The sequence below is a fragment of the Rhea americana genome, unplaced genomic scaffold (assembly GCF_003343005.1).
Source record: "Rhea americana isolate MKP2758 unplaced genomic scaffold, rheAme1 scaffold_255, whole genome shotgun sequence".
In the NCBI taxonomy this organism is placed as follows: Eukaryota; Metazoa; Chordata; class Aves; order Rheiformes; family Rheidae; genus Rhea; species Rhea americana.
The window spans coordinates 443,220-460,568 of record NW_028186374.1 but is presented as its reverse complement, the minus strand read 5'-3'; the positions used below and the strand labels follow the sequence as shown (position 1 = coordinate 460,568).

Below are 17,349 nucleotides of genomic sequence, written 5' to 3'. Positions count from 1 at the left end.
GACTGCTGTGCTGGAAGTCCACAGTACTAAATGGAGRACCGTATACAACTCATACATGTAATGCAAACTAACCAACACTGATTCAAAGAGTTCGCAGTCATCGAAGTGCTGTCATATATTWAWAAATAAATAAATAAARTTAAAACAAGCTGCTTCAGCTGCTTCTTGTCAGCTCACGAATGCAGAAAAAAATGTGAGAAAGATACTGCTGGCATCCCAGTGCTCTGCTCCCTCAGGCAGCCTTCTCCAGCACAGCGTGCCAGCTCTCTCTGCAGAGGCACAGCTCTTCTGGATGTTCCCATCCTGAACCCTTCGCACACTCTATTGGCTCTTTGGAACAGTCTCTGGCTGTCTATATTAAAAATACTTGGAGGATCTAGATCTACTAGCTATCCACGAGATCGTGCTGCAACATAGCCAAATTCAGCACCAAGAGAGGAGCACAGGTGAAGCTGGAACACACAAGCCTCAGAATGGACGTCAGGCTGGAGCAAGAAGCAACTCGCCACGAGCACTAGGATAAAGCTCTGCCAGTAACGGCTAAYACTGCTTACATAGGACATCAGCAGGTCTGAAGGATGGGTTATAACTCCATACACAGCCCTGCTGAGGCAGACAGTGAATTACTGAGTTCAGTTTTGATATTCATGATTATCTGATGCTGTTCAGTGGCTCTTTTCTGACCTGGGAATCAGAAGGAACACACCTTGAAACCAGTGACGTATTCCTGAGTTCTTCAACGAGTATCTAATCAAACCATCTAACAACTTTCTTGGTCCTAAAAGGCTTTTTAATCTAGCTGAGAAAATCCTAACCATCAATCACTTGAAGCTGAAGTCAGACACATTTAAACCAGAAACCCAGCACCCGTCTAAAGGTGAAGAAATCAACCATCTAATTCACCCTGCAGCATGGGTCAGGGAGAAAGGGACACAGACATCTTTGTAGCCTCACTGGATGCCTTCCTAGGACAGATGCTTGAGCACAGTACACATTGCAGGGAGAAATTCAGGAGCTAGACAAAACTATGGCAATATACAGGAAGCTAGTTTAGATGGCCAGAAGGGCCTCTGACTTCCAACTTCAATAGTCAAGATTGAAAAATGTACTGTAGCAAATACCAACAATCCACCTTCTTAAAGGCCCRTGGCAGGCTGATCCTTTTCTTCAGAGAAAGGAACATTCCCTATGTACAGAAATACTGGAGCAGGAGGCCTGAGACATTTCTGTAGGAGTGGACTCRGAAAAATCAATCACCTCCCTATTCTTCCCGCTTGTCTTCTACAGTTCTGCAGCCTTGCTCTATGTGGGCAGAGGGAAAACTGGAGCTCATCATCCAAAAGACTTCACACTCCTCTCCCTTCTGCCTTTTGTCCCATACCTCTCTGAGCTCTCACCCTGCAATAGGCAAGCTGGGCAGCTCACATCTGAGCTGCAGCACAACACTAGGGTGCAGGGACCCTGATTTGTGCAATGTGGCAAATCCAGGGGAAGTGAACCACATGGCTCTCTCCTGTAGATAAAAAAAGAAAATATCATTCTAAGCTCTTCAGAGCAAGAAATCTGCCCCCTCTGCCCTGTTTACTCCGAACATCAGCTCTGTAACTGCCCAGCTCCAACACAGAGAGCTTAGGGACCTTATCTGAAAGCAATTTGCAAGATCTATTCTAGAGACTGAAACTCATTTACAGCTGCTGCTTTGAAACGGTCAGCTTGTACTAGCCTCAGGAAAGGGCTGTCCATCCTAACTCAGTCATCAGACAGGATAATACACTGGCCAAAAAAAGGCAGCCAATGGTCACAGTGCAAGGGATTTTTTAAAAATGAAGATGAATGCATCCATCAGCTCATCTGTACYGGGAGCCAGAATTGGCAAAGTGTAAAAAATCATGCTGGCACACAGAGAACAGTCCAGACAAGATGCTGCAGAGGTGCCTGATAGGGAGAAGAGAACTCAGCAAGCTAGATACCGAGTGATGCCTAGAGGAGGGAGAGCCACAGAGAAGACATGAGCAACAGAAGATGATCATGAGCCTCAGCAGGCATTGACTGGAGTGGTGAAATAGAGGGGGCAAAAATACTTTTCCACAGCACCAAGCACAACCCAAAGCTTGTTCATGATAATCACTCCTAGGTGGCAACAAAAATATGATGCATTCATGAAAAACAATGAAAACAGGCCATGGCATACCATGCATACTACAGCAAGGACGGAGGCCAGTGTAGCAAGGATAGGATTGGCCAAGCATCCAACCTACAACTAAGTAATTGCAAGATGTGAGAAGAATCTAGACAAAGAAAGGGAGAATGCTCAGCTATGACAACATGAGCTCCAGCAATGAAAGGATTACAAGAATACCATTAGGGAGAGATGCAGGAATGGAGGGAATACACTAGTCAGGCACTGGAAGCCAATGGTTCTCCCAGATTCACTTGACCAACCCAATCTTATGTTTTACTTCATCTCAACTCTGTCTCCAAGGCATTTCAAGCTGATCTTTGCAGCAGGACCTTTGCCAGATTTCCTTACAGAAGCTGAAATTCTTGGTGATCTTAGCAGCTTCCAGTTGCTTTGTATTTCTCTCTGCAGAGGATTGGATGCAATTGCAATCTTGATAAGGCATYGCACAGCTTACACTTACCACACACCATGCCAGACTCAGCTAAAACAGAAGTGCAGATCCCTAATGTTCCCCTGCTTGCCAGTCTCCCTTCTCTCTCATACGTGTGTGCAATGTGACACATGAACAACTTCAATGCAAGACAGTGTCCGCAACTACTTTCCCAACTCCCAGGACACTTGCAGAGGACAGGTAAGATAAGCTTAAAGGACTCATCAGTACCTTCCTTCTGGAGGTTGCTCCCAGATTTACCAGTACAAATATGGAAGACCTCCACTCAGATCTCCTAGGACTGCTCCAAAATTACCTCCAGCATGAAAAGGAAGTTTGTGCAGGAAAAAGGCCCTAATTTCTTAACATACATGCAGGTGGAAAGCTAGAAATTTTCAGTTTCCAGGTAGGAGATGGATAGTCAAACTGGCCTGCAAAGATATTCCTCCACATTACAAAGCATAGAACCTGAAGAGGCCAAGAARTATCAATGAGTAGATGCGTTTCACATTACTTAATGCATGCAGCACTTAGGCTCACTTATGCAAAACTCCTTTACTTGCACCTATACAGACAAAGAAATACCATGTCTAGGGTCCCTGCTACTTTTGTTTTCAAGCATCAGATGCCAGCAMGGAGGAAGGTATGGGGAAGACTGGATCTGCACACAGCCCTTCCCCTCCCAGAGGAGCATAGACAGGCCTGCACCAYTGCTCTGCCAGTCCCACACTGCTGTAATTGTTCCTTTCTATGTGGCTGTAAAACATCCGCTTCAACATTAAGCGGCAGCTCATAGCCTTGGCTTGTGTTGTAACTGAGCAAACTAGATGAGATCTCAGGCTTTTGGTGAACTACCCTCAAAGCTTCCCACTGAGCACAGCTGGGCACCTGTGGGACAGCAACAATGTCTTTAATCAAGCTGTAGAGAAGGAACAGGTACTTACGATCTGCTTCTGCTTTAAAGGCTTCACAGAGAAGCTGCCATCAACGTGCTAGCAGAGAGAGAGAGAGAAAAAAAAAGGAAACGCATTAAACAGATGACACAATTTAAAGAGTCAAACAGATWCATGAATGACAGTTAGCAGTTACTAGCTAAAGAGAGAGGCACAAGCAAGGCTTGTCCACTGGCTAGACTCAGAAACAAGTCACACATGCTGCATCCATATTGCCATCTTCAGAGCCAAGTTGCGGTGACATCTTCTAGCACCTCATCTGCTCAATGGCAGCAGGCACAGCTGGAACAATTCTGTATATATCTGATGTCAAAACTGGCGTCAGGAATACCGTGCTATTTCTATTTTCTCCCATCATCCATCAAGGCCAACTAAACTGAACCAAACCAAGTCCTCTGCCAGAATCTAACTAGGAGAAGGGAATAAGATCTAGGGGAAGCTCCGRCAGGCCTTGCTGGTGTGAACAGTTGCAGACACATCTGTTTGCTGGAGGAGTTTCWGAGGAAGGAATAGCATCATTACACCAGAAGACAAAACAGTCTTCTTTTCCAGGCAAACACAAACTGCCAAGTTTCTGCCATTGGAGGAGCTGCAAGGTCAGACYGTGCAGTGTCAAGGTTACAATTCTGTTCTTAAAGATACATATAAATAGCAAGTTATCAAGGCCTGCTGTTTTGCCTGTCCTCTGAGCATGCTCTGGTGATCAGCAGCAGTGCTGATTAGCAAAGACCAGCTCTGGATTTATGGCCCTGCACTTCAAAAGCTTCAGTGTTTCTATGGATGAGGAGTACGTTTTAGTCACTTTGTCCTGTGACCTTTAACAAAAAGATTTTGAGCCTGTTTGTAAGCACTCAATTGAAAGATCAGAAGTAAGAAGCAGCCCCAAAGGACAATGTCTCCTTTCCACAGCACATAGACTGGAAAAAGCAGCGAAGCACTTTCAACTTTTGAGCTCAGATCTGGACACTGGGCATAACCCAGCACTGATGCAGTGGCCTGATCAGCTTTGGTTGCTTCCCAGTTTTGTTGCATAGCTCGTTCAGTTCTCTGAACATTAAGGGGGCATTTGCCTTCACCTCTGTGTATCTAGAGAGCTCAGAGCTCCAAATGGCATACAGAACTTACCTACAATCCCAGAAATTAGGCTTACAGAGCTAGAGCAGTTCAAGCCACTTTCCAAACCCATGAGAGTGGAAATTCCAAAGCTTCACTTTTGCCCCCATATGAATACACTCCTAATACACCCTGGACCACTCTGCAGGGATTGGCACTACTTCTGTCCACAGACCCAGCTGCATCGTGATGTGGTCAGGGTTTGCAGCYGTTGGGCCTGAAAGCATCACTGAAGTGGAAAACATCACAACTGCCTTAATGAACCTTTGTCTAACTAACATGCACCAAGAAATTTCCAGTACCAATCACAGGCCAGATGCCACTTTTCACAACCGTGGGGACTAAACTTGCTCCACAGGAACAAACCTTAAGGGAAGAGGTTTCTAAAGGTGTTTCTATCAAGTGTTGGCCACAGGATGCTAGAATGGTCAGCTGGGACATGTGAGAGCTCTGCTTTCCTACCGCAGGGGCTGCATTATTGCAGCTGCACTAAGTTTGGATACTTGGAGGAGACCAACTAGACATGTTCCTTTTTAAGTACAATCTAYGCTGGCATCATCAGATACAGAACCTAGTTTCTGCCAAAAAAAGTCATGAAGGCAACAGCCAGGGGATCACAGATGAGGAAGGTGAACATGCATGAAGTACTTCAAAATTAGGCTGTAATACGTAGGCAACTGGTAGCCTCATTTATTCTTCTCTCCTCAGAAGTGGCTGATCCTTCCTTCTGCAAGGCTACAAGATCTCTGCCTACAGCACTTTCCCACCAAGATGACAGACAGGCTCCAAAAGCTGCAGCCTTCCCTAAGGCTGCCAGCTTCTTTAGGACTGACTGTGCTTCCCCTGYCCGCCGTCTCAGCTTGCTCCCTCTGCCTCATCCACCAGTAAGGCCTGGCAGGAACCAAGCAGATCCAGGAACAGAGGTCAGCTCACATGCCAGCCAGGGAGGGAGGAATTTCTAACATTGCAGCTTTGATGCTGCTCCCCTCCACATGCTCTCCCAGCTCTGCTCTGGCCTCTCCTGCCTCCTCTCAGGCTGTCACTACAAGCATCACATGCCCGAGACATGTGTCTGCAGTATTACYACAACCTAGACACAACATGGAGCAGTTGCGCATCTTGCAACTGTTTTCAGGGTCTAACTACCATGGCAAGAGACTTTTAAAGGCTTGAGTATAACTCAGGTTTAGCATCACCACAGAGCTGAGGGTCAGCTACATAAACATGCCACCAAAAAGTAGCAAAGCTCAAATTCTTTATGCAAGTTGTATTCTAATTCTTTAAAATGGCTTGGTCCTATGTGCAAGCTAAGGCCAAACAACTGTGGAACAGTTTCTGGACATAGTAGATCTGGGTGTGCAGAGGTCACAAGGCTCTGGGAACTGCCCAGTAGCAGCCATGGTCAACACCYTCCCACATTCAAAAACCATGGGCACCGAGGCACACCTTCTCCCCCACACAGGAAACACCAGCTACAATTAACTGACTGACCAGCTCAGGTATAAATTATAATTACAGGCTGCACAGGAGCTGCTGCAAGCAATTATTTGTACTACGATAGTGCTCAGGAACCCTAGGCAAGGGCCAAGACTCCATTGTGGCTAAGTATTACATAAATACAAACTAATGACCCATGGAAATGTTTATATACACAATGACATGGACAGAGGGAAAGGAAAACTCATTTACCTTTTCAAATGCAGCCAGAAGAACATGGGCATGACCTGTCACCTCAAGCACCACTGGAAAAAAGAGAAAGAGCAACTTGCTTAAAACCGTAAACAAGGCCAGCAGCTTCAAGCAGGCTACATCAGAGCGAGGATGTGGGAAACCTTGATTATCCATGGCAGAATTCACTAAGCTTTGAGTCAGAGTATTCTTGCCCTTCAAATTTGGCAGATACTGGCACAGGGGGAAAGGGCATTTATCAATAAAAAGCAGGAAACAYGAAACCAGAATTTTAGTCCACTTACACTTTCTGAACTGCCCCCGTTCTACTTTTACCTCTTGCAATTTATAACTTTCTTACTTGCCCACAGTTTSGTTCACAGTCTCACTCTCTCGCAGAGTGAGAACCAAGTGCTGCTGGTCTCTGTASTGGGCCCTGCATAGACAGACATGTCTTCATTTACCACTTTCAGTTATCTTGGGTGCTCCACACCACCCCACTTCTGTTTTCTGAGGCTGGAACAGGAAAGTAATACAAAGAGCTCAATAGGACTCTGCTCTTCCTCAAATTCCTGTTTTTAATTATCTGAATTTATCACAGCAAGGGACAAATCCATCTGGTTTAACAGGAGTTGGCAGCCCATCCAGCCTTGGTACTTCTCACTTTGTTTCCGTCTAATCCTACACACTTATAAAACATTTATTTCTCATGCCATTTTTGGACACTGAAACATCTCTCGCCAGTTCTCTGACGTTTTCCCCAATAAGAAATACCATGTCTTCCCCCTTCCAAATTTGAGGCCTCCTTCTTAATTCAGAAGCAGTCAGAAAGGGCTGCCACATGTTTCTGCATTCATGGCTCCTTCAGGAAATAAAAACACGAGGGAATGCAGGCACCAAACAGAAGTACAATCCCAAAGCCTCTAGCTCAGGTCTCTCCAGTTCTGTTCAGCTCCAACTGGTAAAGTCCTTTCACCTAAATATACTCAGATTCATCATACTGAAATGGGAGACAGAGGCCTTGGTGGAGACACCGAAGGAAGGAAAGGTGGGTAACTACCTCACCCAACCTGTACCTACGAGCACCGGGGTCATGCTCAGCACACAAGGAAAAGCTGACAGCGACTATTATCAGCTCTAAGCCCGTGACAACTGAAGGAAGTGATGCCCATGACATACAAAAGGGATGGGAGCTTGACAGCTCCTTTGGGATTCCTAAAACAGCAGAGACAACAGCAGGAACCATTCTCTGGATTCTGCTGTGAAGATCTGGCTTGCAAACAGCACGGTGGGGAACGAGAGACTCCAAGCCTACAGACTTGCTGAATAACCAGGAAGGGTCTGAGCAACTAGGGTGCAATCAGGAATACAACGGCACGTAGAGAGSAGAGCTGGAAAAGGAGATTCATCTACCTGCTGCCCCCCCTGCCAGCCAAGAGCAAGCCTCTCCTAGCTCGCTCTGGAAATGAAATTCAGGTCCCTCAGAGCAGTTTTAACTGGCCAAGTAACAGACAACAGCCACTGCTTCTCTGCATATCTTGTTTATTCAAGCAGCTTGCGGGGCTGTGCGACCACAGACTGCACAGCACTTTCCCTCTTTTGGGCTTCTGGGGGGTTTTACTCGGAGTTCCTCCACCRGCAGGAATGTGACGACTGCTAACATAAAAAAATCGCACGTTCTCCGAGGAATGCAAACAGCTCCTGGCAGAACGCAGTCCAAACCGGCATCGCTCCGACTGCTATTGCAATTTGCCATTCATTTTTTATTTAATACAAATAGTTATGGGCCAGCTGTAATTTTCCAAGTGCTCCAAATATATAGGGCCAGCTCCTTCAAGTACCACCGGTTAAAAAAAAATAAAAAACAAAAAATAAAAATACACAATTTTCTCCAATCTCACTCAAGTGTCACATATTTTTGTGTGCATAGTACTCGTATAATATTCTTTCCAGGAGAGGTTTTAAAAGCAATTGCCTTTGCATGTAATTATAATAAATGACAGTACACTATTGGTTACAAGGAGGTATGATATGTGCATAAATGTACRCTTCCCATGCTGCCTCCTGTTCTATTTTTGGTGTTTATAGGCAAGCCCAATAYTAGGAAGTACAAAGACATTGCCAAAAGCTCAGTAAACAGTGGAAGATATTTGACATCTATGGTCAGAAAAATGTACATCGATATTACTAACAGTGCTTGAGATTGCTAAAAATGGATGCAGCTCAGAAGTAATTTGTTTTGTGTTACACTGTGCTTTATTAACCACACTTCAAACTGGTTCATCTGGTTGTATTTCTCTGTTTGGAGGACTGCAAAATAATTCAATGAATTTCTGAGAATTTTCACAATTGCAACATAAGAAACCGAACACAAGACTGTAATAAACAATACAATCAAGAATGGAGTTTTTTCCTTTCTCTTTTTTCTTAAGTTTTGTACAAAAGCTGCAAAAAACAGAAGTGAAATGCTGGCCTTGCTGACCACAATGTCCCTCAATTTTAGAGAAAACATGACTTCCTTGTACCCCTTTCTCTGCTGATGCTCAGAATTAATGGAGCCACACAGAGCGCAAAAGCACACATTCTCAAAGGAAAATGGTATGCAAGGTGAATGGCAACTGAAACATTTACTGGCCATTCCTCTCCAACGTGCATTCAGAATAATCAACACTATTGTTTCTCATCAAAAAATTAGGCTCTTAATTGCAACCATTCAGCTCCCTTTGGAATCAGCAAGAGAATTTTGAACTGCTGAATGAAGCTGGATTTGGTTGAACAAGCAGCCTGAACATTTTAAAGTCATTGCTTTTTCTCTGACCATTGCTATTGGAAGGCAAACTCTACAGTTAGCTGGACTTTTTATGAAGAGAGCTTACCTCTCAAAGAGGGAGAAGAGACTACTGCCTTCCTTGCACTACAGAGTGCCAGCGCAAAACCCAAGAGAGAAGAAGTMGTTTGCTCTGATTTGTGCCTAATCCCAGGGGCAGAGCCAGAAGCTAACCTTAGCTCTYCTAAGCACCACTTCAACACCAACTATCAGGCCATTTTCCTGTTAAAATGGAGGCTATGTTTAAAAGTATCTTTTTGTGCAAGAGTCTGTGGTTAGCTGGGACTTTTTAACAAGTGGGAGTTAAGGAGAATTCCTGAAATATTTTTTTGCAGAAAGGCTCCCCAAGCTTCTGGTGTAAGTAAAAGGTTTTTGCTGTTGCCCAGACAGGGTCATATAACCTAAAAGCGASAGATGGAGAAAGCATGAGCGAGCACAACACCTTGCTTACCGTCCCCTTCGTCCACTACTGCTCGGATGACCACYGGGAACACACCGCGGTCCAAGTCAAAATTCAGCTGAAGGAGAGAAACAAGATGAGTTTAGCCAATACACCAGGCTTGCCTGAAGACAACGCCTAAGACAGCGTTAACATCACAGGAGTGAAGTTAAAAGATATCAGGCTTTGGCACACAAGTTGCAGCCCAGGGCTTCTCCCGTGAAGGCTCTGGGGCTGCACTGCTGCCAGCTGGGCCCTCTGAGATGATGGGATTCCAGCAAAGACCACAGCTCAGAAGTTTCCCCATTATTTCCTGCTGAAGTAGCCCTTTTGGAAGGGCTCTCCATCCCAATTTCAAGGAATGCACTGAACTGAGTAGGAAGATTTAAAATTCAGACACCAACTTTCAAAGGAAACAAACCAGAATAACTACAACCTATATACACGGAGAGGGYGTTGAACAGCAATTGGGGCTGGCAAAGCAAGTTTCTCTCAGTTTGGATTTGTATGGTGTTTAATTCTCACTTAACTCACATACCCTACAAATCTCTTAGTTGGACAAGTTTCTCAGACTATAACTAGTGTGATCAATTTTGCTCAGGTATGATATTGGCTACAGCACGGCAGTACACATTTCACTTCCTACACCACAATCTCCCTCCTCCTCCTCAACTCTTCTTTGAAATTCTTGAAGATGCAGAGAAAAATCTTAAAATTTCAAGCTCACAGAATCCTCTAAAGAAACACCAGACTGATTTCCACCTTTTGGCATACCAYGAGATTCACGTCCTTGACCTTCTGAACACACTTCACTGCAACACTTCAAAAGCATGCAATCTTATAAACACTAGAAAAATGCAATGCTACAAACATTGTCCTATGCCAAGAGCAGAAGCTGCTCAGAGACTGGATTTCTGGTGTTCTTCTCAATTACTGACTTGGTTTTCTCGTCTTATCCCTCACCAAGAGGGAAAAAGATGTCATTTCTCCATCGTGCTCCAGGTAGGCTCTTTTCTGTTCTCCAGCAAAAAAATGGGATCCAATAACCTAGTATCCACCAGCCTAGTGTGCTGTAGCCCATTATCCACACRGCTGCACTTCTGCAAAGAGCAGTAAGTGGGTGCTTTGGACTACAACTCACCAGTCGGCTCTTCTGTGGGATACGTAGGGGAGAAAAGGAAACTCCAAGACTGCTACGCTTCCCGCAGTAACGCGACCTGCTCGCTGCAGAAACCGAGCGGCCCCAGAGGCACGCCACCCACATGCTTCTAGAAACGACTTCAACTCTCAGCTGCCCAACGATGCTTTGTGCACGCACCTATTCATTTGGATAGGTATATGTGATCACAAACGGAAAGCACGTGATGGAAGACCTTATGATTTGGCTCTTCCTGCCTCAGCTAGCCTTCTAGCCTGAGGGACATTGATTTTCCTCCTTTGTATAGTGGTTTTATATTTTGTTCCTCCTCTACCAGAATGCCCTTCTCTTTCCAAAACAGCAAAGTAATATAGCAAACACAAAAATCTCATTTAGCTTATCAGTATTCGCTAGAAGAGAATCATTCAGCCACTGTTTTCCATCTTGCATTTTTGAACTATTCCGGCATGCCACAAAGAGAAAGCTCGTTAAAGACTATTGATCACAATTTTGCTGAAAGAAGCTCATGGTTTTGCTCTGCTTCCTGATTTATTTCTGATTTATTACTGTAAGCCAACAGTTACTTTTTTGTCCCTTTGAAGAGAAGGTCACATCATAGATCTGTGGTTGCTTTATGATACAAACTTTCACATTTCCAAATGTATGGCCTCTCTTAAGGTTCCATTTCATATTCATTTTTAGGGACCTGGAAATAACCGTCTCGATGCAAGCCTTACACTACAGCTTGGAGGCAAACCAGTATATTACGAAGATAAAGTTAAAACATGCATTTTTATAAAGCACAACCCAGTGTATTGTTTTCCCTTCTGTCAGTCAGCCAAGAACTATATCGTATGCAAGTATTACAGTGGGCAAAAATATGAACTAAATCTTTTTTTGATAACACTAATAATCTGGAAAGCAATCTGAAGCACTTAATTGTACACAGCTGAATGATAACTCTTTTTATCTGACAGCTGGCAGAGAGTGCTGCATTTCGGGTGGACAATCAGGACATTTTAGCCATATGAATTTTACGAGACTTGAGAGGAAAAAGACCTACATGTACACAGAGCCAAAAGGGGAGAAGAAACTCTTCTGAAGCACAGTGCTTGTTCTACATTTTCTCTACAACTAGAGCTCCCAGTAACATCTATGAAAGAGATGTGACAGAGGACACAGCAGAATCAAGCAAAGGGAGCCAAAAGCTTACTTTTCCACAGCATCTCTCCCTTTAATCTGTSAAAGGGACATGACTTTAGTACTAAAGAGCTAAAACCTTGTTGGCAGGAACAAAAGTGAAAACTAAGCTTTTCAATTCTTTAAGAAGAAAGGGATCTAAGCTCCTACTTTCCATCTCTCTCAGATGACAGAAGGGTTTAGAAAAACAGCTCTTCCAGGCTTTTGTAGGTTGAGCTTGTGAAATCATATGTTGGCAGAGAAGCCAGGACATCAGGAGACCAGACTCTGCAGGCTCTCGGAGGAGCATGGTAATTGCCATGAGCTTGTTAAAGCACCACACTGATTATAGTTATAATTGTAACTTCAAAACAATAGCTATTGAATCTTTTCAAAACTCATAAAAGATTACTTTTCTTTTTTTCTTCAAGAGGTAGAGTTACCTACCAGGGTTCACATATACAATACCCTTATATAGGCTTGGGTTAGGAAATGAGCATGGTATTGATTTTGAGCTGGGAGAGGTGTCCACARGAACAAGCAATTAGCAGCAGATACAGAGCAACTCTGCTGCATCAGAAATCTCTTACAGCAATTCTGCGCAGAGCAGGGCAAAACCAAGACCTCCTATGCCACATGCAGCAGAAGCCCTTTGGCCAAAGTTTAGAGGCTAGAAAAGCAGAGAGGTAATGTCTCCATTGGAATTTTGGAAAGGTATCAAAATTAATATAACTCCACGGATCTTGCTGTATAGTAAAACCGCAGAGCTTGATTAAAACCAAACCCTTGTCTGTTTGCAGTTATGGGTTAAACTAAAAGCAGAAAAGCATCCCCTTATTCAGCAGTAATGCACCAGTATGAATCTGCCCCAGAGATGACAGTATCCCCCCATGGCACTGTACTGCTAGAGTTAACACCACTGTACATGGCACTAAACAGAACAAGGCTCTGCCAGAGGACAAGCCAAAGGAAAAAAAGACCAAAACAGAGTTTCAGAAYCTCTAGTGACTCTGTCCCAGAATAACTGGGAAAGATGCAGCAGGAACCAGACAGGGGCACATTATTCCCACAAGCTCTTTGGCTGGCAGGGACAGCAATGCTGGAAAGCAGCAGGTTCCTCTGGGAACAGCTTCAGTGCCCATCTCTGCAGCCTCGCTCCTGTGCCAGCTGCTGGGATGCCAGTTGGTCAGTGACATCAGTAGTCACTTCTTTGGGTTTTTCTTCGCTCTCTGTCTCATATACCTGCCAAGTTCCCATGCAGTTTTCATACCTGCTCTTCCCACAGCTCTATCAGCCCCATATCAACAAAACGGGCCACAGCAGCTGTGAGTGGGAATCTTCCAGCCATAACCCAGTGACACTAAATGGATTCCTGTGCTGCTGGGACAATAGGGTTGTGGAAGGAAGGCGACATTAAGGAAAGACTTACCTCATCATCCTTCCAGTCTGAGAAATCAATCTTGAAGGAAGGCAGGGAGAATTGCTGGCTTACCCCTCGCTTGTAATGAACCGTCTCCGACTGCAGAGAGGGATTCTTTGTGCTGTATCTGAATAAAGGGGGGAATAAAAGAAAACTTGCTGTAACAAATGATTGCTCTCTGCTAGGCTCTCATTCATTCACGCCTGTCTGCCTTTCAGGAATCACAAGTGGCTGCTCTAAGAGGCAGAGCTGGCAGAGGCTGAAAGCCATTCACTGGGGAGACAAAAAGGGAAGGGAAAAGGTCAAGGCAAGATGGTGAGCACAGGGAAGGGAAAGCAGCACAGACAGGCAAGGTCTCACTGGATCCATACTGACTTGCCTGGAAACACTGGGTGTCAAAGGAGTACAGTGGGGTGCAGCAGCCTGGCAAAGGTTAGCTCACTAAATCCAGGGCCTGGGCAATGCCAGCTTTCAGTCCAGCACACAGTCTTTTTTTCTGCAGGAAACCCAGGAAGAACGAACAGTATCTAACAGTGACAACACGCAAGGCAATGTGGCACTGAGAGCTCTCCCATGCCTCCACAGGACAGCTCTGCAATGAGAAAAGCAGCTTGGCATGGGATCATCCTGGCAAGCAGGAACCATTCAAATTCACTCCCTAGTCTCTTCCGTGTCATGTGCCCTCCGCAGACGTGTTACAGGGCTAGCAAYACCAGAGACGCTCATCAATCCTCCATGGCAGCCACCTACAACACGGTCACAATTCTTCTACTGTCTCAAGGCCCAGCGCTGAAATGTGAGCACTGCCAGGCAGGGCTGGACATCTCTGAGCATGGGACCACAATACCATTCATCTCACAACCTACTCTGAGTATCTGTCCCAAGAARGACATTTCCCTTCCTGCTGACCATCACCTCATGTACAGTACAATTCACAGTAGGCCTAATGGTAAAACAGGATCAAGAAGTCTGCACTCTTTCTGGCCCTTTTTTCRGGGGATGATTTCTGATCTGGGTTTGTACAACCTCTCACAACGTTGATTCAGGCACAAGAGAGGAGGCAGCAAAATGCAAGGTGGGGTGGAAACATCTGAAGCTGTTTTACCACCGAAGCCTTTGTGTCACTGAGCTACCAACGGTGTGTTCAGAGTATGTTGACAGACTGGAGAGAAAGTGAAAGATCTCTTGCCCAGTGTGCTTACACTGCAGAAACAACAAACCTCTGCCAGCACACTGACAAGACAGGTCTAGCTCCAGCTCTACAAGAAGACGACTTCTACAGCCAGTAGCCATAATAGGACATTACCCCTTAAGCAGGCTAGTCATTACTTCCTCAGCAGAGTTTCACAAAGTGAGACTGGGAAAGCACCAGCCTCCAGCCACTGAAAATATCACTGAACAGCTACAAGCTTGAAGTCTTGTTGACTGTTCAAACTTGATCCTCACTTTTCRTGATCTATGAGACAGCCTGGGGACAGGCTGCAGGAACAGGTGTCATTTGAACCAAGAACTCTAGGCCAAGATTTCCTTAATTCAACTCAGGATATCAAATAGGATCCCCTGACCACCACATCTCAGATTTGGCCAGTCACGTTTCTCAAAAGCAGTCGGCACAATGGCACCATCTCAGAGAACAACATAGCGCTTCTGCCAGTTCTGTGAAGAGGACCACACTAGCCGAGACCAAGGCATCTCTTTCATGTAGCAGATTGAGCACAGAGCTCTGTCTAGCACAGCAGTTACCGGAATGTGCACAGCTGGAAAGAATTCTTTGTAGGACAGGATTTCGTACCTTTGAGGATATTCAGCTGTTCTGAAACACAGACACMGCTCATAAACCAGTCAGTACACAAGCAAAGGTTGGAAAGCTCATCTCTGAGTTCCCTTGCCCTAACTGCACTTAGTGTAACAGCAAAACACACCAGAAGGAGATGGTAACACAAGACTTTTCTGCATCAGAAGTGATTTTTGTAAGCAAGGATCAAGAGGGCAGCTCAATTTTGAATCACAGCATAGTGGAAACTGGGTAAAAAACTCAAGCTGGGCAGTAGCTAGCAGTCAGTCAAGAACTGCAGAACGGCACATCACACCAGAGACTCCAGGACRCAATGAAAAAGGAAGACTAGGCTCGAGGATGGCAGAGGTGATTATTAGAGAGGATGTGCCTGAGCCTTAAAACTATAAAGAAGCTGTGGAAACATTACACTCAAGATCCTGGGTGATAAAATGATCTCTGTGTGCACAGAGATATAAAATGTGAGACAAACGCAGTCACCACTTGCTAGAGGACAGGGAGCACCAGCTGTGCTTCCCGCTAGGAGTGGAACGCAGCTCCTGCTACATTCGCACAATAACTATTCACACATGCTTCCTACCTTGCTTCCAGAGCTTAACCTACCCAAATCTCCTCAGTAACACTTCTGCTACTAGGGCTGCAAGGTACACTTTGCTGTTCTTTGAATGCGCTTTTAGCAACCCAGTCGTTACACTCCCCACCTGGGCARGATGGAAAGGCAGGGCACGTTCTCAGACCTGGCTTCTGCAGAGTCCGAAGGAACATAGCTACRACATCTGCCTGCTCCAACACTGCGCCGGGACATGGTCTCAGCACCTATATGCCCTCCAGTCTGTACACCTCTACCCGTTGCCAGTGCACAAAAGCCCACCAAGAAAGCCAGGCCAGTGTTGCTTAACGCAATGCTGTTTAATTCTGAAGGCCATCGTGAAGACRAGGATTACAACGTGCACTTTTCCTGCTGAGGTAGTTGCACTGTATCATTTAYGACAAAACTTCACCTCAGAGACTGTTCCGAGCTATGCTGAAATTCTGCTGCTTTACTAGAAGGTCTCACTCCATCCTTTGCATTTAAAGCATGGTGTGGGAGAGATCAGAATGACAGGTCTTTTATGCGTGAATTACAGAGCAAGCAATTGAGTGAAGTTTTATTTACTGAGTTGTCAAGTCAAGTACAATGAATAGAGTAAGCCTGTATCTAGCTCCTTTTGTGGCTCTCTAAGCTTCCCAGCTCTGCAGAAAGGCACAACTCTCCCTGTGCAGCTGGGAAAGCAGAGCAAGGAAAAACGACTTATCAAAGGTGACAGCAAGTCAAGAAAATGCTGGAAATAAAGTGCAGCAGAAAGAGTACAGGTCAGAGATGGCCTGGATAATAGGCACCACAGCAGTGCTGGGAAAGGGGTGTAAACATGCCAATGCTGAGTGCCAGAAAGGCGCGAGGAACCGCACTCGCAGCGCTAGAGCAACAGTCTGCTCCAGGAAAGCAAGAAACACTGTTYCTAAAAGCAAGAGGTAGAGTGACGCTGGTGTAAACCTCTACTTGTCCAAAACATAACTACAAAGGACCACTCTAATGAGAAACCCTTCCTGCGTCTGCTTTTCAGCCTTTTCACTTCAAGCAGGTATTTGGAAAAAATGCTGCACCTCGCATTAGGCGGATACTAAAGCACTTTAGCATCCTCTCATCTGCACAATTYCCCACACCAAGCAGAAACACTCTCYGAGCTGAAAGCAAGCAATGGGCCCCTAATGCGAGAAGTCACAGAGAAGTCTTAGCAGAAGTAAGGTCAAATAATGTTCTCACTAAATATTTAGTGGAAAATCAGATTATAAGCAACAGTTGTAGGAACTGCTGAGAACAAGACACATCCTCTTCAAAGGCACTGATTAAAATGCTTTCAAAGCAGCAAAGAATCTGCACATTTTGCTATCTCTCCAGATTATTCAYGTCGCTTGACACAAAGGGCATGCCTGTTTAAAGAATCAGGAATCCATGTGCAGCTGGCACATGGTGCTCACACAGTCCCTGAAAAGAGAAATAAACCACATGCACAGAATTTCTGAGCTGACGAGCCTGACAAAAATATCAAGGAGACTTTCCAAAGCGAACCAAGTGAGCTTTATGGCTCAGACTGTTTGACTGCCTACTCCACACTGTGGGAAAGTACATCAGACTTGGAATCAACACCTGGACTGAATGCCTGG

At 45.1% G+C, this 17,349-nt stretch overlaps 1 protein-coding gene across 2 annotated transcripts in view; it reads right to left on the bottom strand.

Annotated features, from left to right (window-relative positions):
* Positions 1 to 17,349, bottom strand: part of MGRN1 (mahogunin ring finger 1) — a 52,016-nt gene that overhangs the window by 16,388 nt on the left and 18,279 nt on the right. Inside the window, exons 4-7 of one of the 2 annotated variants that reach the window (XM_085307200.1) lie at positions 13,359 to 13,476; positions 9,616 to 9,691; positions 6,368 to 6,420; positions 3,557 to 3,604 (exon numbers count right to left, since the gene is read on the bottom strand). In XM_085307200.1, the coding sequence (XP_085163326.1) occupies positions 3,557 to 3,604; positions 6,368 to 6,420; positions 9,616 to 9,691; positions 13,359 to 13,476 (295 nt within the window). The remainder of the gene's footprint in view (positions 1 to 3,556; positions 3,605 to 6,367; positions 6,421 to 9,615; positions 9,692 to 13,358; positions 13,477 to 17,349) is intronic. The other variant, XM_085307201.1, reaches the window with a different exon arrangement.